Genomic DNA, 24,214 nt, shown 5'->3' on the forward strand with positions numbered 1-24,214 from the left:
TCCTTCCCCCACAGCCCATCCCTGCCCTCCCGGCACGCAGGGAGGAGCACTGCTCCTGGCAGCAGGTTATGAGGGGTGTCCAGAAATGGGTGAGCAAACAGTGGTGAGCCAGGATCTGGCCCCACGCAGGAGCGTGCTTCACGAGTGCTAATGCCTCCAGCACAGCGGGATGGAAACATTGGCACGCTGGCTGCCACCGGTGCTACCGGCACCCTTCGCTCTGCCCCTCCAGCCGCTCACGCTGCAGAGCTCACAACCTTCCCATGAGTGGCGGGGCTTATATTTAGCCAAACAGCTTCCTCTAACAGGCAGAGACAGGAGCCCAGCAGGATGGCACGGTCCACGGTGCAGGTCCAGAGGGTCTCTGTGCACCTTGAGGGTCCCCGTGCACCCTGTCTCCACGCCCCATCCACAGGGTGGTCCAAGGGGCCAGTCGCACCATCCGCAGCCCCAGGGAGATGTCACCCCCCACTGAAGCAGCTAGCAGGGAAGGGGGAGGAAGGGGAAAGGTGTGCTGGGCTCATGCTGAGTTCTGCTTCTGCTTTGTTGGAGCGAGCCTGCGATAAGGAGAAGCTGCCTTTCCACACCTAGCTGCACGCCCAGAGACATGTACAGGGTGGGCTTCCCACATCAGGGGTCCCCGTCACACCCAGCCCCCCGCAATGGCTTTTGGGGACATAGTTAGGGCAGGGGAGGACCAGTCTGAGCTGGAGCAAGGGGGTCCCCAGGGAGCTGGACCCTCGCACAGCAGGGAGCAGTTATCAGCCCTGCCAGCAGGAGCAGAGAAGGGCTGAAGGGTGTTATGAGATATCAGTCTTGGACATCCTCCATGTGCAAGGTTGGGTAACAGCGGAGCCGGACTAACTGCCAGCCCGACAGGGGCCCTTGCGGAAAGTGTTGCATTAAAAGCAGCCAGGTCGGCCAGAGGTGAAAGCACAAGGGAGAAACCCTCCTGACATTGCCCTGCCACCCCAGATCCCACTGCCTTCCTACCCCCCCGGCTCACTCCACATCCATGGCAGCGCATGTCCGAGGGCTTGTCATGGGGAGCAGGACCCTTGCTGGGAAGGTGAGAGAAGGATCACAATGGGGTGAGCAGGGAGGGTGGGGGGCAGTCCTGAAGGATGGCAGAGCCTGGCCGAGGGGCAGGACACAGGGCAGCCAGGCCAGGGGCCAGGCACAGGGCAGGGTCACGCCTGGGAAGAGGTGGGACAGAGATGGGGACCAGAGGGTTGATCTGGAGGAGGGACCGGCAGTGGGAGGTGCGGGCTGGGTGCTGCGAAGCCTGCCTGCACCCACAGCTGTTCCTGCAGGGCTGCCTGCCCGTGCCCGTGGGCTGAGCCCTCTGCCCAGTGCGGACGCCTTGGCATCACCCTGGAGCCCAGAGCGGGGCAACCGTGGAGCCCAGAGCAGCACTGCCACCGTGCTGCTCCACCGGAGCCAGCCCTGGGGGGCTGTGGACGACACCGCAGGGCGAGAGGTGAGGGAACACCCTGAGGGGATGGATGGACAGGACAGACTTGGGGATGGGGGGGAAGGGCCAGGACTGGGGCAGCCCATGCCCACTGCCAGCCCGCTGCACCGGCTGGTCCGCGTGGGTTTGCAGGGACAGGGACAGTGTCCACCTGCCCGTAGAGCACCACTGCCCGCAGGCACAGCCGGGCTGCCCCAAAGAGCCACAGCACAGCCCAGCACCCAGCACAGCCCTGGTGCCCACTGCCCGGGCATGGGGAGGTCTCGGGAGCCAGCTCCCCACCAGAGGCTGCCTGCTGGAGCCCCAGGCAGCACAGGCAGCAGGCAGACGTGGCCACAGATCCCTTGGGGTGATACAGGCACAAGAAAGGGGGAAATTGCCCCATTTCAGCACCAGGCTGCTGGGCAGAAGTGGGTAGAGCTCTTTAACCCTGTGATAGAGACACCCAGCCCACACCAGTACGGGACATCACCCTCCACACCCTGCTGCCTTGACTTTTGTGTAGGTCCTACTTCAACAGGCAGCCTTCCAGCTGTGATGTCCCCATGCCTGCTCCCCACACCCTGCTCTCTCAGCCACCTCCTGCCATGACTGTCCCTCTGCAATGCACACCGGTGCGCAGCCACCTACCCCACGACGAGCCCCCTGCGCGCACGCACGTGGGGTTGGGCCTACACACCACGCACACCCCACACGTGAGCAGAGACCCAGGCTGTTCACTTGTGCTTGTTGACAGCATCCCCCACCCCACGTGCTCCTCCCAGCCTGCCTGCACTTCCCCATGCCGCTGGTGCAACCCTCGCCCGTGCAGGCAGCAGCAGGGAACAGGCAGATGCCTGCGGCGGGGCGCGGGGGCTCGTACAGGGGGTACCTTGGCCCCGCTACCCCTCGGCCGGTCGGGATGTGGCTCCCGCGGGAGGGGGCAGGGGATGCGTGGGAGCGCACAGGCAGCAGGAAGGAAGCCTGCGCCGAACAATAGAGGGAAATGGAGGAACTGGAAAAAGACCCAGTGGCAGCAGAGTCAGCACAGATGGCTGAGTGCGGAGCAGCATGATTCATGGGAAAAAGGCCCTCAGCACTCCACAGAGAGCCCGCAGCTCTGTCCCGGGGCTGTGCCAGCAAATAATTTGGGGATGGGGAGAGCGGGAGCGGGATCTGGCGGGTGGGCACCGTGCTGAGCGTGAGCCCCAGGCTGTGTCCCTCCGCCTCGAGTCATGGGTGCTAGCGGCAGGGCCCGTCCTGGCTGGGGGTGGGTGGGAGGCTGTCCCCCCTCCGCCTGCCCGTGAGTCATGCTGACCTCTCTCATGCCCTCGCCAGCAGCGAGAGAGAGAGAGAGAGATTATGGTCTGGCCCTTCCGGCCGCAGAGCCCTCCCCGAGCTGGCCGGCACAGGAGCTCATCCCCTGGGAGGGGCCCAGTTGCTCCCCCCGTTACCCGCCTCGGGCAGCCCCCTCCGTCCGGACACCTCCCGGCTGTCCCGGCTCTTGTTCTCCTGCCACCCAGCCCTGCGTGTGGTGGAGCCCGGGGTGCCCCAGCGCCCAGCATCTGCTCACCCACCCGCTCCCCCGTGAGCCCCTGGCCGCTCGGTTCCTGTCCGGGCTCAGGTCACGGCCTCGCCGACAAAGCGGGGACAGGATCTGGCAGCGCCGGGGAGGGGCTGAGAAGCTCAGGGCTGAGGAACAACAGGATGCCGGCTTCTTGAGCTGGGAGGTGAGCAGCTGCGGGGAGAGTGGCGAGGCGGGGGGACCTTTGGGAGCATCCTGAGCTCCCACCCACGGGGTCTGTGCCTTTCGTGGCAGCTGAACCCCCTCCCTCCCTGCTGCCCCCTCACTCACTTTCCCTCCTCCTTCCACAGATGATGGGCTGAGCATCCATTGCAGAGGCACCCCAGGGCCATGAGCTCCCCGTGCGGTCCTGACTCCGATATTGCAGACTGGCTGGCCACCATCCACTTGGAGAGGTACAGGGATGTCTTCAAGCAGCATGGGTACCACGTTACCAGAGATACCACCTCGCTGGACGGCGACCACCTGCAGCAGATGGGCATCACCGCCACCGGGCACCGCAAAAGGATCCTGAACTTGGCACAGCAGACACGGATGCTCAGTCAGTCCCAGGGGGAACCTGCAGCAGGAGACACCCATCTCCGAGCCACCGAGGTCCTGGACGCCTCCCAGGTGGGCGAGGATGCCAAGAAAGCGGAGCCAGGAGGGGTTACTGACACCTTGGGGACACAGCAGTGTGTCACTGCGCCTGCCCAGGCATTGCCTCTAGAGAAGGACCCTGCTCCTCCCCTTGTGAAGCCGGTTCCTAAGCCAAGGACAGTTTTTCCTCGCTCAAAGCCGGAGCAGGGCTTGGCACCCACGCCATCGGCACGCACCACGGTGCCAGCACACGGCACGGGCAGTGACGGGGCACCTGCAGCCTTTGTGGTACTGGAGGGGTTTGTGCCGGGGGAGAGCTCCACGGATTTGGAGAGCCCAGAGCCCAGGCCAGCACCGCCGGGTGGCCCAGGGGCAGCTGTGATCATGGGCATGGGAGCATCCCGGCTGCGAGTGAGGGAGAGCACCCGGGAGGAGACACGGCCCTCCCCAGCTCCGGATCATGGACAAACCCTGGAGGCATCGGACAAATCCCCCCCATCTCTCCCGTCTGTCCCACCACGGCACAGCCACAGGGTCCTGGCAGCTGAGCCCAGCCCTGGGAGCATGCTGGAGGGTCATCCCGCATCCAACCCTTCCCTGCCCGCCACAGCCACCCCAGCCAGGAGAGATCCCTCGCCGTGCCCCAGGACAGCCTCGGAGCCAGGCTCAGGGCAGGGCAGGCTGGAGATGGTGTCCAACGTCATCTATGAAGGACTTGAGCCCCTGTCAGCACCCGCTGAGGACTCAGGAGAGGAGGATGGTCCCCAGGGTCAGGCTCTCGCTCAGCCCCCAGCTCTGTCCCCGCAGGAGCTGACCCAGCCGGACGACAAGCCTGAGTAAGCAGCTGCTTTCCCTTGCCCCAGGGAGTGGAGGGGGGTGGGGGGAGAGCAGCCAGAGTCAAGGATCCAGAGACACCCCCACCCCTGGGACCCCATCCCCAGCCTGGCCTTGCCTGCCTCCGGGTGCTGACAAACCCCTTTCCCACCCTCCTCGTGCTTTCCCCAGGCTCTGCTAGGAGCAGTCCTGCAGGGCAGCTGGGATCCCTCCGAGCTGACAGGGTGGCCCTGGGCCCCCGGATGGCTTGTTCTGGTTGGGGACTGCCTGGTCCCGCAGGCAGCAGGGCTGGGGCTCCCCAGCACGGTGAGGGGGGGTGGCTGAGTGAGGGCTCTGGGGCTGGCTCATGCTGGGAGCAAGGCGGGAGATGTTAGAGGGGGGCGAGCTGGGATGGGAAATGCCCAGCAGCCCCAGGAGACACAACCCAGAAGGTCCCAGGGTGGGGAGGAGAAGGGAGCAAGGAGGGTGCTGGGAGCAGGGAGGAAATGCTGCACATTCAGAGGGACAAAGCCGGGCTCAGCCCTGGTCAGGCACAGCCTTCAGCCCATCTAAGCCAGGTGGGAAAACAAGGTGGAAAAACCCCACAGGCTCCTACCCCATCCCGACCACAGCAGCAGTAACCCCTCTCCTGTTTTCCAGCAGTCCCAGCTGCCCCGGCGGGGGGCCCCCCCTCCCGCAGAGACCCACCGGCAAGTCAGGTGAGAGTCCCCAGGGCACTGGTGTCCCCAGGGAAGGGGGCTGAGGGGGACACCCACACACCCTGCCTTTCCCCCACGTCCTGCCCCATGCTCCTGCCTTGCTCAGGGACCGAGGTGGCCCTGGGCAAAGGCAGGGCCCAGCCCCACATGTGTTTGGGCTGGCATCTCTGTTGTGCCACATGCCCTGGATGTTGGGGCATGCTGTGGTGGGCTTGGTGGCAAGGGGACCCTTCCAGAGGTGGCAGCCCTGGCTGGTCACTGCCCTGCAGCAGGCACTGCTGACTGCCTTTCTTCCCCGTGTCTCTGCCCACAGACGTCGGCGAGCAGCCCCTCAGCCCCTACAGCGAGACCATCTTTGGGCACGTGGCCCCATCCCAGGAGCAGAAGGTGAGAGGAGACTGTGGGGATGGTGACTGTCCCCTGCTATCACTCTGCATCCCACAAGTTGCTGCAAAGTAGGGAGCTGCAGCTGGTGAGACTGTGGTGCCCAGCAGTACCTGGCTGAGCATCACTGCTGGGGTGGGGGGGTCACTGAGCAGTGGGCCAAGCAGGTTGAAGAGGTCTGGGATGGGAGAGGGCAGAGGGAAGAGGAGATGTGACCAATCTCTCCTCCCAGGGTGTTGGCATCTCCTCCGATCAGAGCTATGAAGCAGTGTCCGAGCTGGACCTGGAGCGAGAAGCGTGCAGGTAGGCATCACCTCCTCTGGGTTTGGGGTCTGGGGTTTACATGCCAGGGGGACAGGGGACACCCCTGGGGACAGCTGAGGGGCAGTGGGGGCTTTTCCCCCACCGTAGAGCCAGTCAGGAGCATCTGGCATCAGGTCAGCTTTCTCAAGAAGGGCACAGAGATAAGAAGGTGCTGTGCTGGTTGGTGGCTCTTGGGGGGACAGTGCTTGCCAACAGATGCTCTGGGTGCACAGCTGGGGCAGTGCCAGTGGCACTGGGTACCTGCACACTGGGCAGAGCCTGAATTTGGCCTCTGGGAGCAGGGAAACACCACTGGGGACAAGGATTGCTCAGAAACGGGTTGGCTCTGAGGTCCAGGTGAAGGGATGTGCCCCCTCCAAAGGCTCCAGCATCATCAGATCAGCATTTGCTGATCTGTCACACTGTGGCAGACAGTGACATTGTGAAGGGGACCTTTAAAATAATTTTGAAATGTACTTTCCATAACTCCTGATAGCATCTCAGAAAGAGGAAGGAAAGCTGCTCTTCCCATTTCGGACGGGGAGGGTTCCTTTTCCTGTGTTGCTTAGGGAGGAGGAGCTGAGCTGCAGCTCTGTGTCCTTCGGCTCTACCCATGGCCTTGGCGGCCAGTGCCCTCCTGCCTTTCTGGTCCCAGTGCTGGTCAGTCCAGCCCTGGGTGCACTGCAGTGCAGCCTGATCCAGTGTCACGGTCAGCCAGACGTTGCAGCCAGATGAGACCCAACAGAGGCCATGGGTGGGGACCTGCAAACACCTGGGAACAGTAGTTTTCCAAACAGAAATGCTGAAATCTGCCATGGAGCCTCTGAAGCAGCAGTTCAGAGCAGGGCTGGGTGCTGGCCTGCGGGTGTCCATGCAGTGGCTTCCAGGGAGCTGAGATCCAGAGCATCCCGAGGGCATCGGCCAGTCCCTTGCAGCCCCAGATCCACCAGGGACTTTGCAGCCTGTCTTGCTGAGAAGAGACAGGACGCGACCATCAGCAGAGTGTCAGAGGCAGCAGTTCACAGGTTTTTTTCTCCCAGTCTGAACGCTAAGGTGGTTGGGGTGTGGGGAGTTGAACAAGAGACAGAAAAGCCTTTGAAGACCCTTTGCGTTGTGCTCATGGACCCATCAGCCAGCTGCTCCAACGCTTTCCTCCCCAGACCAGCCCCCCCAGGTCTGGCCACAATCCCCCTGGCGCAGAGCTATGGGGTCCTGCTCCGCTGCTGAGCCACTGCCGGCCAGCCCTGTCCCCTGCCCCTGCCTCTGTGGGACCTTCCCATCCTCCTCTTCAACACTGGTGTTTCTCCAGTTCAGCCAGTTCCTCATCCTGCTGACCGGCACCTGGTCACTGGGGACAACACGAGCATCTCCTGCAGTCCACCAACCCACTCAATATGGGAAATATTTTCCACCCCCAAACTTCAGAGAGACCATCCCGCCCCTGTGGCACAATATTTTCCTCCTACCTGAGATACCTCCTGTTCTGGGGGAGTTTCGTCTGGACCACACTGCTCTCTGGCTTGGGGTCCGGGCACTGAGCTATCCTCAGCAAAGAGGAAGAGGAATGTGAAATTCCTCTTAAAACTGGGAGTTGGGCCTCTGAGGGTCCAGCAGAGCCTGGAGCGTAGGGTGGGATTCGTCTGCTCTGACACTGAGCACCTTTATCCAGCCCGGTGATGCTCAGCCCCCTGAAATGCTGGTGCAGAGGACAGCATCTGCCCTGCTTCAGACATCAGTCTCAGGAGGAGAGAGATGGTTGCTCGTGTCAACCCGTGGAGCTCAGGGGTCTGGGTCAGACAGCAACTCATCAGGCATCATGGTGAGGATGGTGGACCCTGCCCTGGCGTGCATTGAGACCTGCAAGATGATCCTCAGGCAAATACTTACCTGGACCACTTCTCCCCACACCTCAAGGCAACTTCCCTGCAGGAAAAGAAACTGGGAATGGTGTGTCCTTGACAGCTTATTCCTTATCTTCCAACCTACCTCCAGGTGACCACTCACAGGTTGATTTTCTGGCCCATGACCCCCAGTTGAAGTACCCAGATCCATCAGCAGGTCCTTGGTCCCCTCTCCACCAGCAGATCCCTTTGTTCCATTACCCAACCTCCATCCTCCACCAGCTCTCCCATGTGAGCACTGACAGGCTGAGACTGCCCTAACTCGGTTCACCTCAGGCATCACCCTCCAGGCTCAGCTGACCTGGACATACCCTCTCCTTGCCCTGGGCACTCATCTGGCCCTAAGGTTAGTTGTCTTCACTGCCTGACACTAGCTGAAAGGGAGGTGACTTGGCCTTTGCAGACTTGTTGCTTGGAGGCTTCCTCCACCAACCCTGTCCTCAAGGGCAGGACTGGGAGTTGGCCTGGGTCTTGGCATGCTTCTGGGATGCTGAGACCCACTCCAGCCGGGCCGTGGGCTCTACTTGTCTCTGCCAGATGCTGCTTGTCCTCCAGCTCTTCGTGGTTTCAGTGGCTGTAAATCATGGCTCAGGAAGGGGCTGTCATGGATTTTTCCCCTTTTTCTCTTGCTCTGACCCATTCAGCAGATCTGTCTCCCACTCAGCTCCGACACTCAAGGCTGACATCTGCCTATGACACAGGGTCCTCCAACCACCCCGCTCCCTGGCCAGTCCCTCCTGAAGAAGCTGGACACTGGGCTGGGAATCCAGACAGATGAATCACCCTGCCAAGGCTCTGTTATGCTAATTAAACAGCATTTTTCTTTGTGCTCTGAGCCTCCAAGCTGCCCACAGCCATTTCTTGTCTTTCTTGCAGACACTGGAGCCAAACAGGCCTTCTTCCCTCTCCATCCACCTCCTCAGCCCCATGCACCATCCCACTTCTCCAGAGCTGATCCCTAGCCTTGGTGGCTCTAGCCCAACATCCTCCCAGGCAGACTTCAGGTCTTGCTTCTGTCCCACACAGTTCAGGGACACCTGACGTCCAATGGCCTCATGAGGTGCCTGTCCAGGGTCAAAGCACACGTCCATGCATTGCCTCAGCTCCTACTTGCTCAAAACCAGGTGTCTGGAGAATTTATGATGAGGGGAGGTGTTTGGGGTCATTCTCATGGTCCAAAAGCATTTCTAGGACATAGACTTGTGCTGGAGGTAGTTTCCCATATTCAGTCACCCCCAGTGAGTTTCTCCTCCATAAATTTCTCCTTCTACAACATCCCATTCCTGGGATCCCATCTAACATCCCATCTCCCTGTGGGAGAGGAGTCCCACAGGTCAGGCGCTCCTTTCCCATGTGGTTCTTCACCTTGCTCCTGCTGGCTTTATCTGATGTCACACAGCTCCTCTGACTCAAGCAGTGGTGGCCTGGAAACACCTTTCTGCCCGCTTTATGCTTCTCATGACTTCAGAAACCTGCCCCCATCACTCACCCTTTCCCCACTGAAGGTGACCAGCTTGTTCAGGTGCTCCTCAGACAGAAGCTGTGACAGGGCTTGGACCATCCTCGTTGCCTTTATTGGAGCCTTTTCTTCATCCTGGCACTGGATGCCATGAGCGCCCCAGTGTCACGGGTGCTCTCCTGCTGGTGCTGGAGTGTCCCGGCTGCTGTGACTCTCTTCCTGCCCATCACCATTGCACCTGGGCAGCTCCCCTGTGACCTCCTGGGACTGTCAGACATTTTCCAGCACGTTTCCTTTTCAGGGAAGGGAAAACATCTGACTGAGAGGGCTGAGGGGAAGGGGCAGGCTTAGTGGTTTATTTTTATAATTTCCTTTTATTGTTACGGCTGGACAGTCTCAGCAGGCCTGGCTGGGGGTTTTAGTACGGCTTCCCAAGAGGAGGAGATGTTTGCAGGAGCTCCACCAGCCCATCTGTCCATCCCCATCCCTTTGCAAAGCATTTTGTCTGGACACAAGAGCAGGCTGGGAGGGTGCCATGGCAGAAGGACCTTCCTGGTGCCATGAACTCTGGAGGGGTAGAGGGAGAGGGCAGGCTGGTGAGGAGGTACCTGGGGTGAGTGTAGAGCAGGATGTGGGACGGGGGAGCTACCTGGCTTTGGTTTGCTGCCTGTGGTGTGAAGAGGGGAAGGAGGTGATGCCAGGGGTTTGGAGAGGAGTGGTGGCCTGTGTGGTATTACCCAAGGTGGGGAAGCCCATTTTGCCAGCTACCCCCAGCCTTGCCATCATGTAGGACTGGCTGAGCCTCGGGCTTCTGGTGGCCACAAAGCCCATTGAAGAGGGGAAGGAGGTGATGCCAGGGGTTTGGAGAAGAGTGGTGGCCTGTGTGGTATCACCCAAGGTGGGGAAGCCCATTTTGCCAGCTACCCCCAGCCTTGCCATCATGTAGGACTGGCTGAGCCTCGGGCTGCTGGTGGCCACAGGGCCCATAATCGTTAAGTCCTTGTCCCACCCTGCTCATGGAGATGCAAACGCCCGCGTCACTGGGTGCCCCAAGGAGCTCAGGATGGGGCCAGGAGCAGTGTGAGACATCCCCAGATGGGATGGCACTGACCAGGACCCTGCACGGTGAGCAGCCAGCCCCCTCACAGCCCCGTTTCTCACAGGACAAGCAGCGAGTGCAGCAGTGAGGGGAGGAACGAGGACGAGGAGACCCGGTCGCGGCTCATCGACCGCATAGTCCAGAACGACACGGAGGGATACTCCACTGTGGAGGCACCGCGGGATGAGGGCACCCCATTCAACCTGCCAGCCCATCTCTACCCAGATGAGGTCCTGGATGACCTCACCATCTCCCCTTATGCCAGCTTCACGTCACTCTCCGAGCCCCGACCCACCATGCTCAGCGGCTGGCTGGACAAGCTCTCCCCACAGGGGTACGTGACCACTTGTGGGACAGTCCCCATAGGTAAAGCCCCCTTGGGCAAGGCTGGCAAGGTGGGCATGCTGGTCACCACGCTACTGGGTCAACCAGACCTCTCCACAGGAGAAAGACCCTCTTGGGTGCCCTAGCTGTGCTGCAAGTGTCTCTGTGCAGCCATCCTTGGGGGAAGGGGATCTGTGAGCAGATGTAGGGTCCTCGGGGGAATCGTCACCTTCCCAACAGCCCCGTTTTTCTGCCGTCCCAACAGGAACTACGTCTTCCAGAGGCGCTACGTCCGTTTCGACGGGAAGAACCTGATGTATTTCAGCAGTGAGAAGGTACGCAGGGGCAGGATGTGGGCAGGGTGGGGAGGCTGCACTGTGCCACAAGTAGGGTGCCTTGACACCACATGAGCTGCCATATCCCCTTTGCCTCCCCTTGTCCTTCTGTAAGGAGCTAGCACCTCTTCTCCATCGCCAGGGTGGAGCAGCCGTGGCCCCTGTGCCTGGGGGGCTCTGAACGCTGCCTCACGCCATAGGAAGCCCAGGGTAGCAAGGGTCCCTCTGCCAACAGGGAGCAGGCAAGGGGCGTCCTGCTGGCTCACAAGCCCCCGGGCAGACTGCAAATGGGAGATCTGTGGGTCCCAGCCACAGACTCATCCCTACCCGAATCCTCAGCTCCTGCCCGTCTGCCAGTGTCCCCCAGGCTGCACTACAAGGCAGCACCCAGCCGAGCACCTGGGGGACGTGGAGGATGTGCTGCATGGAGGAGATTTTCTCGCTGTGGGCGCTGGCATTGTGGGTTATGTGCGTGTGTTGAGTCAACAAGCCTTTCCTGTCCCACATCCTCTCGTCCTTCTGTGGTCCTTCTGCATGACCCCGTTAGGCCTGCTGCAGGGTGCTGGTGGCTGCCACACCACCTGGGGTGACAGGCACTCTTGCCCCAATCCCACAGCACAGCAAGCCGGGCTGGCCCCACATCAGTGGCACCCATGCAGAAGCAGCTACCACGCATGGCCCCGGAGCAGCCACTATGGCAGGAGCTTGCAGGCATCCCTGCCACCTCCCCTTGCCCCTATGGTTATGACAACAGCGTGCCTGGCAAGGCAGGTGCTGGGGTGGCCGGGTTATGGAGGTGCCCCACAGGAAGGGTGAAGAGGGATAACCCTGCCTGGGCCTTGTTCCAGGAGCCCTACTCCAAGGGGGTGATCCCGCTGTCTGTGATTGAGATGGCTCGCTCCATGAAGGACAACAAGTTCCAGGTCTTCACCAGCCACCGGATCTTCGTCTTCCGCGCTGAGAATGAGGGTAAGCAGAGACCTGGACGAGGGCCCACCAGTCCCCAAGGAACCATCCCTGCCTCCCTCCTCCAGCCAGAGCATCCCAGGGGCAGATCTTACCCCATCCCCAAAACATCCAGCCATGATGAGGGAGGAGACCTCTTCCCTGCCATGCCTGCTGGGTCCTCTACTCCATGCCAGGGCTGTTGGGAAGGGCTCAGACCCGCTCCCTCATGCCTGGTCCCCAGCCCAGAGGAATGAGTGGTGCTGCACGCTGCAGAAGAAGGTGACGGACCAGCGCCTGATGGGGTCCCAGCCCCGGCCCGCCAACACCGCTCACTGCCAGAAGTCAGGCACCCTGGAGCTGAAGGGCCAGAAGTCCAAGGTGTTCGCAGTCCTGAGCCTGCCTGAGATGTGGCTGTACAAGAGCGAGCAGGTTCGTGGCCAGAGCAGGCACCCCGCTGGCACAGAGGGCAGTGCTAGTTGTGGACGGGGGTGAGAGTGGTGGAGGGTTGGAGGGAACTTAGCCAGGGTTGGTGCCAAAGGGAGAGCAGAGAGGGAAAGGACGGGCAGGAGAAAGGAATGGTGGAGTGGGAAGCTGGAGATCCTGCACAGGGTAGCTGTGGTGGGAGTCTGGGCTTGGAGATGCAGGGACTGCCAGGAGCGGATCCCCATCCCAGTCTCCTCGCTGTCACCAAATTATCTTCACCTCTACCTGGCACTTGGGTCTTAGTCTCACCAAAGCGTCGCAATCCATCCCAGGACAGGTGGATCGATGACCACGAAACCACCAGCAAACATACCCACTGCAACACGGGCTTGCCCCACGGGAGGCAGCATTGCTGACCCATCGCACCCTGCCCGCTGCCCATGGACATCCCCACCTCGCTGAATTTTCTCAGCACCCCTGTTTTTTTTTTCTGGTCACCTCCTTTCCAGTTTGCCCTTTGGTGTGTGCTGAGCAGCACCAAACCTCTGTGGGTTGTGCTCAAGTTGGTATTTGCTTTATGAGTGTGTCTGACTCAACGTGGCCTCAAACCCCCAAACCAGAGGGGTTTGAGAGGTCGGGGTTCAGGGGCTGTGGGCAGAACTTGCCTTTCATTTTAAGGCATAACACATGCTGAACACTTTGTGTCAGCCCACGTGGGATGGTTGAGAGATATGGCAGGGTACTGGGTCTGACTGGTCCAAGCAAAGCAGCAATGGGAGTGGAGGTACCAGGCGCAGCTCCCAGGCCCCAGCCCCAGTATCACAGGCAAGGCCGGGGTGATGTGTCCAGTTCTGGGCCCCGCACTTCAAGAAAGATGTTGAGGTGTTGGAGCGAGTCCAGAGGAGGGCGACCAAGCTGGTGAACGGTCTGGAGGGTCTGACCTAGGAGGAATGGCTGAGGGAGCTGGGGATGTTTAGCCTGGAGAAGAGGAGGCTCAGAGGTGACCTTATTGCAGTCTACAACTACCTGAAGGGAGGTTGGAGCGGGGTGGGAGTCGGCCTCTTCTCCCAGGCAACCAGCGATAGGACAAGAGGACACAGCCTCAAGCTTCGCCAGGGGAGGGTCAGGTTGGACATTAGGAAGCATTTCTTCTCTGCAAGGGTCATTAGCCATTGGAAGGGGCTGCCCAGGGAGGTGGTGGAGTCACCATCTCTGGATGTGTTTAAGAAAAGACTGGACATGGCACTTAGTGCCGTGGTCTAGTTGACAGGGTGGTGTCAGGGCAACGGTTGGACTCGATGATCCCTGAGGTCTCTTCCAACCTGGTTGATTCTGTGATTCTCTGATTCTATGTGTCTGCTGCGGCCATGGTGCTGCAGAACCAAAACCAGTGTCACTCTGAATTGCAGTTCTTCAAAATGGGCATTGGCATCTGCTTGATTGAGATGCGCGGCTCCACCATACGCGAAGCCAAGAACCGCAGCTTCGAGCTCATCACCCCCTTCAAAATATTCAGGTATCCGAGGTGTCCGGGTGGGGTGAGGTTGGGGAGCAGCTGGGTGCTGGACCCTGGTGCTGGTTGCTCCAGGCTCCTGAGTTTCGGCTATGCTGGTGCTCATAGCTTCGTGGCGGAGTCGGAGCGGGAGAAGCGGGAGTGGATGGAGGCCCTGCAGGAGGCCATAGCCGAGATGCTCTATGACTACGAGGTGGCAGAGAAGATCTGGTCCAACAAAGCCAACAAATACTGTGCCGACTGCCGGGCTCAGAGTCCTGACTGGGCATCCATCAACCTGTGCGTGGTCATCTGCAAGCAGTGCGCAGGCCAGTACACCTCCCTGGGGGGCAAATGGGGGTCCTGGAGGGTGTGGGCTGGACCTGCCTGAGCAGGCAGGGTGCTGGCTGCGGTATGGGTGCGACTTCAGTGCCGGTTCCCCTGGTAAGATCAAGGGGTGCTCACTCTCCTGCTCCCCACAGGGCAGCACCGCAGCCTGGGCTCCAACATTTCCAAGGTGCAAAGTCTGAAGCTTGACACCAGCGTCTGGTCCAACGAAATCGTACAGGTAGAGGCACTGAGGGCAGGGTGCTGGGGCTGGCACAGCATGCTCAGGGCTCAGGGTCCTTCCCCGGGCAGGGCAGCAGCCCCACCATCTCCCCTGGGATGCAGGAACACCAGGCATCCTGCTCTTCCCAGCTAGCCCTGGTGCTCGCTGTGACCATGGGACTCTCCTGCAGCTCTTCATCATGCTGGGAAACGACCGAGCCAACCGGTTTTGGGCCGGTCGCCTCCCCGTCGCTGAGGCCCTCCACCCAGATGCCACTGCCGAGCAGAGACGGGACTTCATCTCCCGCAAGTACCGAGAGGGTCGGTACCGTCTGCCCCATCCCCACTACGCCACTCAGGAGGACGTGCTCCAGGTAGGGGCCACCTCGAGGTGCAAGCAGGATGCTGGGGTGCTGGAAACCACCCCAGAGCTCTGGGGCTGAGATGCCAACACTCCTGCTTGGCTGTGGGCACCTGCACCCCTATGTCAGGCAGTTCCAGGGGCTCAGGTGGGAGGTTGTGTCCCACTTTGCCTGCCTTCGAGCACCCCTGGCAGCAGGCTGGGGGTCTCCATGAGCCAGGACATCGTCCCTAAAGGCTCCTGCCTCGTCCCAGGCACTGTGTGCTGCAGTGGCAGGACCAGCCCTGCTGAAGACCATCCTGCAGTTCTTCTCATCCTCGGAGGCTGGGCTGGTGGCTGACCCTGCTGCCTGCAAGGTGGCCTCTGGGGCCGACCTTTGGTGGGGACCGGAGAGCAAAAGGCCCAGGAACCATTCAGGTAATGAGGACGCTCAAGGCCCATCTGGCTGTGATGAGGCGGGGGGGCGGCTTCCTCCTTGCCTCTGCCCTCCACAGTGTGCCAAGCCTGGGGACAGACAGGGCACCAGGCACTGTGGCTCTCTGGGGGACTTGCCTGCCCCACTGCACCCCTCTTTTGGGATGGGGCAAGACAGGGGGTTCCTCTGAAGCCCCTTTTCAGGGAGCCCCATGCCTGGTGCATCCCCTTGCCTACACCTACATGGGTGGGGTCTCCCTGCCTCCCAGTACCCACATTTTGGTGGGGACCTGCTCCTGCCCCGCTCTCAGCACCGTCCCCCGCAGGGAGCCCCCACGCACAGGAACCAGGTCCAGAGGGTGTCTACAACGAGATCACACAGCCAGTGACACACAGCGGGTACCTGTACCGGGCCACAGCCCCCACCAAGCTCCCAAGTGCCAGGAAGAGCAAAGAGGGTAAGTACGGGGTGTGGGGAGGGGCAGCCAGCTGCCCACCTCGGTGCTGCTGACCCCTGGTCCTACAGATTTCCAGCGCACCTGGTGCTCCCTGGAGAGAGCCCTGCTCTTCTTTGAGACAGAGAAATGCACCGAGCCCTTGGGCCACATCGAGAGCGGGGACCTCATCTCCCTGGGCGTGAGCCGATCCCAGGCGCTCGCCAGCCCCGGCCCCACCGAAAGGTAGCCCCAGCATTGCCCCCACTGGTTGCCCAGAGAGCCCGTGGGCATGCAGAGGGCAGGGATGGGCATTGCTCCCTGCTTGGTGCGATGGTCTGGTCTGGCTCTGAGGTAGGGGCTGCCCTGATGGGCTGGTTTGTCCTCTGCAGGTTTCGCTTCACTCTTGAGCTCTTCCTCACCGGGGAAAAAGTGCAGCAGCTGGGAACTGACAGGCCTGAGACGCTGCAAGCCTGGGCCAGTGCCATCGGCAAGGTGAGCCAGTCCCAGCCCTGGCCCCCTGTGCCACTGGTGGGTCGCTGGTCTCCGTCCCTGCTTCCCCGTTGTGATTCCTCTCAGTTCCCCATGTTCTTCTTCCTCTGTGGCAAGACCCTTCTTCCCTTTGCAGAGTCTCCCATCCTCCCTGGCCACCTGCCCCCATCCTCATGGGGGTCTGTGCTTGAGGGCCAAGCCCTGTCTTTACCTGTCTCATCTCTTGCTCCATCCTGCAGTGGTTCACGCCCGTGAGCTGTCACTGTCTGCTGGGCTATGAGTTCCAGCGCGTGGGTCAGCTGCGCTACAAGTGTATGCTCAACCCCGAGCGGTGGCAGCAGGCCTTCTTCATCCTGCAGAAAGCCCACCTCTTCATCTGCCCTGCTGAGGACGACGGGGCTGAGGACAGCATCAACCTCCGGCGGCTGCAGGAGCTCAGTGAGTGCCGTGCCGCAGCCCAGGACAGGCACCATGTGGTAGGTGGCCATGCATGGCTCTGACCCATCTACTTCTTGCCCCAATGCAGGTCTTGTTCCCCCCACGGAGACCCCAGAGAAGAAGGAAATGCTGATCCTGGTGGAGATGGGGAGGTGAGTCCTGGCCATGGGAATGACGGGGAACGAGCCAAGCGATCTCAGCAGGCAGCCCGGGGCAAAGGCACTCGTGCTAATCCTAAAGCCACGGTGGGGATGTTACTGGGAGAGCAAGGCTGTGGCCAAGGGGCTTACAGAGGTCACCCCAGCCCAGGGTCTCTTGCCAGGGTAGGGTGTCCCTCGGCTCAGACCGGCTGTGCCTTGCTGCCTGCCCTGGAGCCAGATCGTGTGTGCAGGCGGGAGGGGCAACCTTCATTCCCTCTTCTCTGCCCTTGTTGTTCTCAGGACGTTTTACCTGCAGGGCTTGTCACGGGCGGACTCGGCGGCTTGGTACACCGACATCCAGGCGTCGGCGGGGGGCCGAGGTAACGCGCTGCGGGACCAGCAGCTGAGCCGGGGGGACATCCCCATCATTGTGGACAGCTGCATCGCCTTCATCACGCAATACGGTGAGGCCAGCACGGTGGTGGCACAGCCGGAGCATCCTCCTGCACACATGGGGCAACTGAGGGGTTGCTCAGAAGGCAAGAGGCACTGCTCTTGGGGCACCAACCTCTGGGCAGGTTCCAGCCCCTGTGACCCCATGTCCCTGCCCCAGGGCTGCGGCATGAGGGAATTTACCGCAAGAACGGAGCCAAGTCCCGGATCAAGGTACTGATGGAGGAGTTCCGGCGGGATGCCCGCAACGTCAAGCTGCGCATCAGCGACAACTTCATCGAGGACGTCACCGATGTGCTGAAGAGGTTCTTCCGGGAGCTGGAAGACCCTGTCTTCACCCTGGAGCTGCACCCACAGTGGAAGGAGGCTGCAGGTACCTCCTTCACCCGACCCCTGCTCCCACACTGGGCTGCCTGCCAGGGACCCCTGCAGCCGATGTCCCTTGGGGCGGGGTCCTGGTGCCAGCCCTGGTGCCACGTCAGTTCTGGATCTGCTGGGTTCAGCAATGTTCCATGACTCGTTCTCCTCCCTCCAGAAATCTCCTCAAAGCCCCAGCGCCTGGAGAGGTACAAGGAGCTCATTCATCGCCTGCCTCGCCTCAACCACAAGACCCTGGCTGCACTCATCGGGCACCTCTACCGGTCAGTGGGCCACCTCCCTGCAGGGTCCCCTGGTCCAACTGGGGTTCCCAAGGCCAGCCAGCAGTGTGGGGTCTCCCCACTGCCCAGGGAATGCTGGCTGCCATCACTGTGAGGCACAAAGAGCCCAGTGCCCATGTCCTGCCCCACCAGCCCCCCAGGAAGTGCTGGGGTGTGCTGGACCACACCGCTCTGGGACACCTCAAATGTTCCCAAAGTCATCCTGCAGCAGGAGAGACTAGGAGGATGTTCCGGAGTAGGTGACACCCCACCATAGGATGTAAACTTCACGAGTGCCAAAAAAAAGAGGGGAAAAAAACAAATTCCCATCCCTGACTCAGAGCATGAGGCGGGGCTGTTGTCTGGTTTGGTGGCAGCTGGAAGTCCTGGAAACAGGAACTGCCTGGCTTGAAGTTCCCACTCCTGAGGAGCTGGGGAGTAGGGTAAAAACAGGCTGTTTTTCATGCGAGTTTGTATGAGGCAGAGGAGGGTGGCTGGGGCTGAAACCCCATCCAGAGTGGGGCCAGGCCCTCACCCCTGTGCTCCTTGCCCCAGGGTGCAGAAGTGTGCAGACCTCAACCAGATGAGCACCAAGAACCTGTCGCTGCTCTTCGCACCCAGCCTCTTCCAGACCGATGGCAAAGGGGAGCACGAGGTCAAGGTGATGGAAGACCTCATTGACAACTATGTCAGCATCTTCAATGTAAGATCCCCGCAGGGGCTTTGTCAGCCCCCTCCACAATGACTCTGTCCATCTCCCCTTGTATCCACCCATACTGTCCACCTCTGCCTCCTTCTGCATCTCTCTGTCCTGGCCATGTGTCCTCAAGCCATATCTCGCTCTGTGTTGACCCCATGAGGTTCCCCTCTCACCCCACACGCCCTTCATCCGGCAGATTGACGAGGACCAGGTATCCCAGATGGATCTGGAGAACAGTCTGATCACCACCTGGAAGGACACCCAGGTACTAGAGATGTGCTTGCCAACCCCCACCACAGCAGGGACCCCTGGGCTGGTGGGACTGCCTGGAGGATGGGGGTACTCCCAGCTGCCCACCCTGGGTCCCCACTGTCCCACACCAGATATTTGGGGAAGGACCTTCCCCTACTTGTATCCCTTTCACCCATCACCTTGAGAGTCCTGCCCAGGGGAGAAGCAGCCCCAGCTCCCTGGGACACCATCACCAGCCCCTGGGGAGAAGGGATGTGCACAGCACCCATGTCAGTGTGGCACCAATGCCACCCACTCTTCCTCCAGCTCTCACAGGCAGGGGACCTCATCATCGAGGTTTATCTGGAACAGAAGCTGCCCGACTGCTGTGTCACCCTGAAGGTGAGTCCCAAAGGAGGGCCATACCAGAGGAAGCGAGGAGGGATGCAGGCTCCTGGCACAGCCTGTCCCTGGGACCCATCCTGCCACTACCCACGACAGCTCTCACTGTGTCCTGCCCCAGGTGTCCCCCACGATGACAGCAGAGGAGCTCACCAACCAGGTGCTGGAGATGCGCAACGTGGCGGCCAGCCTGGACATCTGGCTGACCTTCGAGGCCCTGGAGAACGGGGAGCTGGGTGAGTGTGGTGGGGACAGCATGGGGGGATGCTCTTGGTACAACCAGCTTGGTGAGGAGGAGATGTGGGTTACAGGGCTCTGCTCGCTGCTGGTAGCAGTGGGGACAGGGACCAGCACAGTGGAGGAGACACAGTGGTGAGAGTGTCCCTGCCTCCCCAGAGCGGCCCCTGCACCCCAAGGAGAAGGTGCTGGAGCAGGCTTTGCAGTGGTGCAAGCTCCCTGAGCCCAGTGCTGCGTACCTGCTGGTGAGGAAGGTCCCCATTGGCGAGGGCAGCTGTCTCTTCACAGGTAAGGCAATCACAGAGGGTCCCCGTCCCTAGGGGTACCCCCAGGGGGGGACAGCTCTGCCCCAGCTTCCCCTTGCCCCAGCCACTGCCCTGCAGCCATCAGGGGCACATCCAAGACCCACAGCCACCCTCACGTGCCCCCAGCCCTCCTGACCCCCATCTCCTCTCCCTGGGCAGGCGTCAAGCGTGAGACCCCCAAGTGTGGGCTGCTGAAGTGCCGCGAGGAGCCCCCCAAGCTGCTGGGGAACAAGTTTCAGGAGCGCTACTTCGTCATCCGGGACCGGAGGCTGCTGCTGCTCAAGGAGAAGAGGGTACCCAGGGGATGCTGCAGGGCTGGACCTGCACCCCGAGGGCAGGAGGAGAGGCGGGGAGAGGGAGCCTGGGGACAGTGGTGGCACGGTGGTGGTGTCCTTCTGGCAGGGAGGCTGGCACCAAGCTGGGCTGACCTGATGGATCTCCTTCCCCAGAGCGTCAAGCCGGAGCGTGAGTGGCCCCTGGACGCAGCCAAGGTTTACATGGGCATTAGGAAGAAGCTGAAGCCACCAGCCCAGTGAGTGGGACCTTCCCTGGCCATAGCCCTGGGGCATGCATCCCTTGGTCCCTGCTCCCAGCACGGCACACAAACCCAGCCGCTGGGAGCATGCCAAGCCCCACTGGGACCCAAAGCCATGGCAAGCCTGGGCTCATGGGGTGAGCTCAGCCCCCCGCCCCACTGCCCACAGACCCCAGGCTGTGTCTGAGCCTGGCGGTGCTGCCCCATAGCCTGTCTCTTCCTTTCCCCAGGTGGGGTTTCACATTGATCCTGGACAAGCAGCAGCTGTGAGTATCTATCCCCATCTTCCTGGGGCTGGGGGGATGTTGAGACCTGTCCCCAGTTTAAGTGGGACTGGGACAGCCGGGGGCATGGCTACAGGGCCCTGGGGGTCAGGGCAGCAGTGGTGCCTGGCTGGGGCACTCAAGGGTCAGAGTGGTGGGGCCACATGCTCCCTGGCACAAGGTGGGGGCCAGGAGCCAGGGGCAATCCATCTCCGTACCACACACCCTTCCTACCTCACCACCCACACCAGCACCCCTGGGAGATGTACCCAGCGCCAGGCTCCTGAGGGACCTGCCCACCCTGCCCAGGTGTGTGTGTCACCTGCATGGCTGTGCTGCCTGCCAGCCTTTACCCAACCCTGCTCTGTGTGCCCACACACCAACACCAGGTGCTCCTGCACCCTGTGCCCTGCCCTGAGCTGGGCTCCCTGCCCCAGCCTCCCTGGCACCCCTGGGTACCCAGGCACACCTGGAGAGCATCCTGCTGATCCTGTCCCCATTTCCCTGACACTGCCGATGCTGAGGCAGCAGATGAGCACGTCATCTGCCCCTGACACGGGGCTGAGGTGTTCTTCTAAGGGCAACAAGGACAGCTGAGCCCAGGTGTCTCATGGGTGCCCAGCAAGCTCTCGCCTTGCCCTGAAGCAGCAATTTGGGCATATAAAGAGTTTTGGAGGTGCAGCCTCTGTGGGTGTAGTTGTGCCTGACAGCCCCAGGCTCACAGGCAAGGTGACAAGGGGACGTTGGCCCCCCTGGCCCTGCTCCCTGGCAGCTTCTCAGCTGACTCCTCTGCAGGTACCTGGTGTGCTCGGGGCAGGCTGAGCTGTGGGACTGGACCACCAGCATCCTCAAGGCTCAGGTGGGTGCAGGCTGGCCACGCCACCCAGATGGGCTGGGAAGGGAGGGGGCTGGCAGAACAGCCCAGCATGACCCCTCTCCCTGCCCTGTCCTTGTGCACAGCACGATGACCTGCGCCCTGTGGTCATGCGCCGGCGCTCCTCCTCTGACCTCGCCAAGCAGAAGTTTGGCACCATGCCTCTGGTGCCCCTGCACGGGGACAGCACCGACGCCACCATGCTCTCCGCCAACCAGACACTGGTAAAGCCCCCGCAGCTCCCCCTGCCCACGGGTGCTCCTGCACCCACCCAGTTCCACGCACCCCTCCCGAGACCATGCGCCCACCCCAGAGCCCCAGCGGTGGGTGCCTGCCGCCTGGCATCGATGGGTGCTGCGGGTGCGTGTCCCCGTGCTCGGCGGTGTGTGCGTGCTGCGTGCTGTGCTCGTGTCCGTGGCAGCTCTCCGTGTACGCAGGGCCGTGTGGGCACACAGGGTGCTGCGCCCCGCTGCCTGTCCTCTGCCCGCCGAGACATCGGTGACCCCGCTCCGCGCTATCCCATGCTTACCTCTGCCCATCTCCTCTGTTTCTAGCGCCGCCTGCACACGCGAAGGACTTTGTCCATGTTCTTTGTAAGTACCCGCGCTCACGGAGCGTGTCCGTTGCTGGCTTTGCACCGCGCCTTCCGGTTACAGCGGTGAGGGCTCGCCTGCAGCGTCCCACCTGCACTCAGAGGTGTGCCCAGGCCACCCTGCTCACACCGTGTGGCAGAGGAGGGGGTGCCCTGTGTGTCCCCTACCCAGGGCTGGCGGTCCCTATATGGTCCCAGTGTGTGCAAGCAAGACCACAACAGTCCAGCCCAGCTCCCAACACCTCTCCCGTTGGCCCCCATATTGCCCAGAGGGGCTGAACGTAAGAAATGTGAGGAAATAGGTTTGGGTCCTCCTCACCATCAGGTTATTATCATGGGAGGGTCATCTGGTTGGACCTCATCTCACCTGGCTTTGTGCTCTGCATGGGCACCCATCTGCCCTCCCCACCCCAGACCCCCCCTGCCAAAGGATGCTGGGCTGGTGCCCCAGGCTGGTGGCATGGACCGTGCCTCGGCAGGAACCAAAACACCCACCATCGGCGATGGGGGAAGAAAGGGCAGTAGTGCCCAAGAAAAGAGACCTGACGGAGGGTGGATGCCCTGCAGGCATCGGCCCCACAGAGAGGGGGCAAGGCTTCCCGGGCAGTGCCCAAGTGCAGGGAGGGCAAGGTGAGGAGGGATGGAGGTGTACGGCTGAGCAGTGTGGCCAGTGCCCCTCACCCTGACCCCTCGCCCTCTCCCAGCCCATGAAGATGCACCAGGACTCCCTGGAGGAGCAGCAAGAGAAGGAGGTGGATGCCGATCCTGTCTACGAGGAGGTGGGCAACTTCCCTGAGCTGGCCGCACTGGAGCTGGGGCAGGGGCTGCTGGCAGACCTGTCGGCCATGCCCACTGTGGACAGGTCCAAGAAGCCAGCCCCATTCCCCGAGCAGCCCCAGGCCACGGCACTGCGCTCGTCACTGCCCACCAGCCCGGCCCAGAGGGTGACTGGTCCCTCTGTCACCAAAGCCCTGTCCCTCGAAAGGGGCTTGAACCTGGAGAGCGACAAAGCTCCAGCCCAGGGGCTCAGACCCACCAAAACGGCCTCTCTGGAGAGGAATGTGGAGCCTTCCCTGGTGCTGGCCAGGGACGGGGACCAGGCAGCCACGCCAGGGAGCAGTCCCAGCGCAGAGACCTCCCTGGAGACCTCCAGGAAGAGGAACGTGCAGCCTCCCTCCCCCATCAACAACAAACTCATCCAGGAGCTCAGCACAGTCATTCTCAGGAAGAACGAGGGCCAGCCGCCGGGGCCAGGCCAGCCAGTGACATGACCCGTTGTGCCAAAGGGATGGCCACCAACCTGGGGGTCAAGTCGTGCCCGGTGGCAGCGATGATGGGTACCCCACACTCCCACACCATGGAGCCCCTGCCCTCCTCCTCCTCCTGACCCTGGACCTGGGCTCAGAGAGGGGACTAGTGGGGACTGGTGGGGACCAGGGCGTCAGTGGGAACTGGGATGCTGAGAGGTGGTACCCACTCTTGGGAGGGCTGGGGATGCTGCCACACGTACTCTCGCTCATAGGTAGCACATCTGCTGTCAGACCCAGCGCCGATGATGGGTACCCCACACTCCCACACCATGGAGCCCCTGCCCTCCTCCTGACCCTGGACCTGGGCTCAGAGAGGGGACTAGTGGGGACTGGTGGGGACCAGGACGTCAGTGGGAACTGGGATGCTGAGAGGTGGTACCCTCTCTTGGGAGGGCTGGGGATGCTGCCACACGTACTCTCGCTCATAGGTGGCACATCTGCTGTCAGACCCAGCGCCAAGGGAAGCATGGAAAGGGAAAATAAAAGCCTGCCTACACGTTTCAGGGGGTCAGGCAGGGGGTGATGCGGTGCCTGCCAGCAGAGGAGAACACAGCACGATGTCCTCTCCCCAGTGCTGGGCCTGTGAGGCATGGTCAGGACACCCAAGCCATCCCCCACTTCCCCTCTTGCATCTACCAGGGCATATTTCGGTAGGGGGATGGTCAACAGGAGCAGGGCTGACCGTGTGTGCCCAGCGCGTAGTCCCGGCGATGGAGGACGGCTCCTGCCCACCTGGGGTATTTATGCCTGTTCCTTCCACCAGTGGGGAGAAATAAAGGTTTATTTGTACTCTGGAGGGTTTGGTTACTGCAGGAGGAGCGGTGAGGGATGCCGCGGTCCGGCAGGCAGGGAGCCAGGGATGCCAGGGCCAGGCACCCCGTTGGGGCATCCATGGGATGGGGGTAGCACCAATGGCATCAGACCAGCAGCACGCTGGGAACAGATCATGCCTGGAAAACCTGCAGAGGAACTGCAAAACTGGGGGTGAAGCCCCAGCAAACCTCAGGGAGGGATTTTCTGCCAGCCTGG

At 61.6% G+C, this 24,214-nt stretch overlaps 1 protein-coding gene across 5 annotated transcripts; it reads left to right on the forward strand.

Moving 5' to 3' along the window:
* Positions 1-1,267: 1,267 nt before the first annotated feature.
* ARAP3 (ArfGAP with RhoGAP domain, ankyrin repeat and PH domain 3) lies at positions 1,268-23,957 on the forward strand. Of its 5 annotated transcripts, none has more exons than XM_068417174.1 (34): positions 1,268-1,480; positions 3,329-4,453; positions 5,091-5,149; positions 5,463-5,536; positions 5,766-5,836; positions 10,360-10,629; positions 10,885-10,954; positions 11,803-11,923; positions 12,144-12,331; positions 13,735-13,841; positions 13,947-14,146; positions 14,300-14,385; positions 14,558-14,740; positions 14,982-15,144; positions 15,411-15,599; positions 15,668-15,821; positions 15,968-16,070; positions 16,307-16,505; positions 16,594-16,657; positions 16,946-17,109; positions 17,259-17,471; positions 17,634-17,739; positions 18,292-18,439; positions 18,633-18,701; positions 18,995-19,069; positions 19,191-19,305; positions 19,466-19,594; positions 19,771-19,904; positions 20,061-20,143; positions 20,377-20,412; positions 21,205-21,268; positions 21,370-21,507; positions 21,838-21,876; positions 22,580-23,957. In XM_068417174.1, the coding sequence occupies exons 2-34, from the start codon at positions 3,369-3,371 to the stop codon at positions 23,144-23,146; spliced, it is 5,466 nt and encodes a 1,821-aa protein (XP_068273275.1). In that variant the 5' UTR covers positions 1,268-1,480; positions 3,329-3,368; the 3' UTR covers positions 23,147-23,957. The 5 variants fall into 5 exon arrangements, with proteins under 5 accessions (XP_068273275.1, XP_068273278.1, XP_068273277.1 ...); XM_068417177.1 differs by having other exon boundaries at positions 15,468-15,599; XM_068417176.1 differs by having other exon boundaries at positions 5,094-5,149.
* The last annotated feature ends 257 nt before the right edge of the window (positions 23,958-24,214 follow it).

The sequence above is a fragment of the Nyctibius grandis genome, chromosome 22, assembly GCF_013368605.1.
Source record: "Nyctibius grandis isolate bNycGra1 chromosome 22, bNycGra1.pri, whole genome shotgun sequence".
Lineage (NCBI taxonomy): Eukaryota > Metazoa > Chordata > Aves > Nyctibiiformes > Nyctibiidae > Nyctibius > Nyctibius grandis.

Coding starts and splice junctions, on each gene's coding strand:
- ARAP3 (XM_068417174.1), top strand. CDS start 3,369: ATGAGCTCCCCGTGCGGTCCTGACTCCGATATTGCAGACTGGCTGGCC. Junction 5,837..10,359: donor CTGGAGCGAGAAGCGTGCAG/GTAGGCATCACC, acceptor CGTTTCTCACAG/GACAAGCAGCGAGTGCAGCA. Junction 10,955..11,802: donor TGTATTTCAGCAGTGAGAAG/GTACGCAGGGGC, acceptor GCCTTGTTCCAG/GAGCCCTACTCCAAGGGGGT.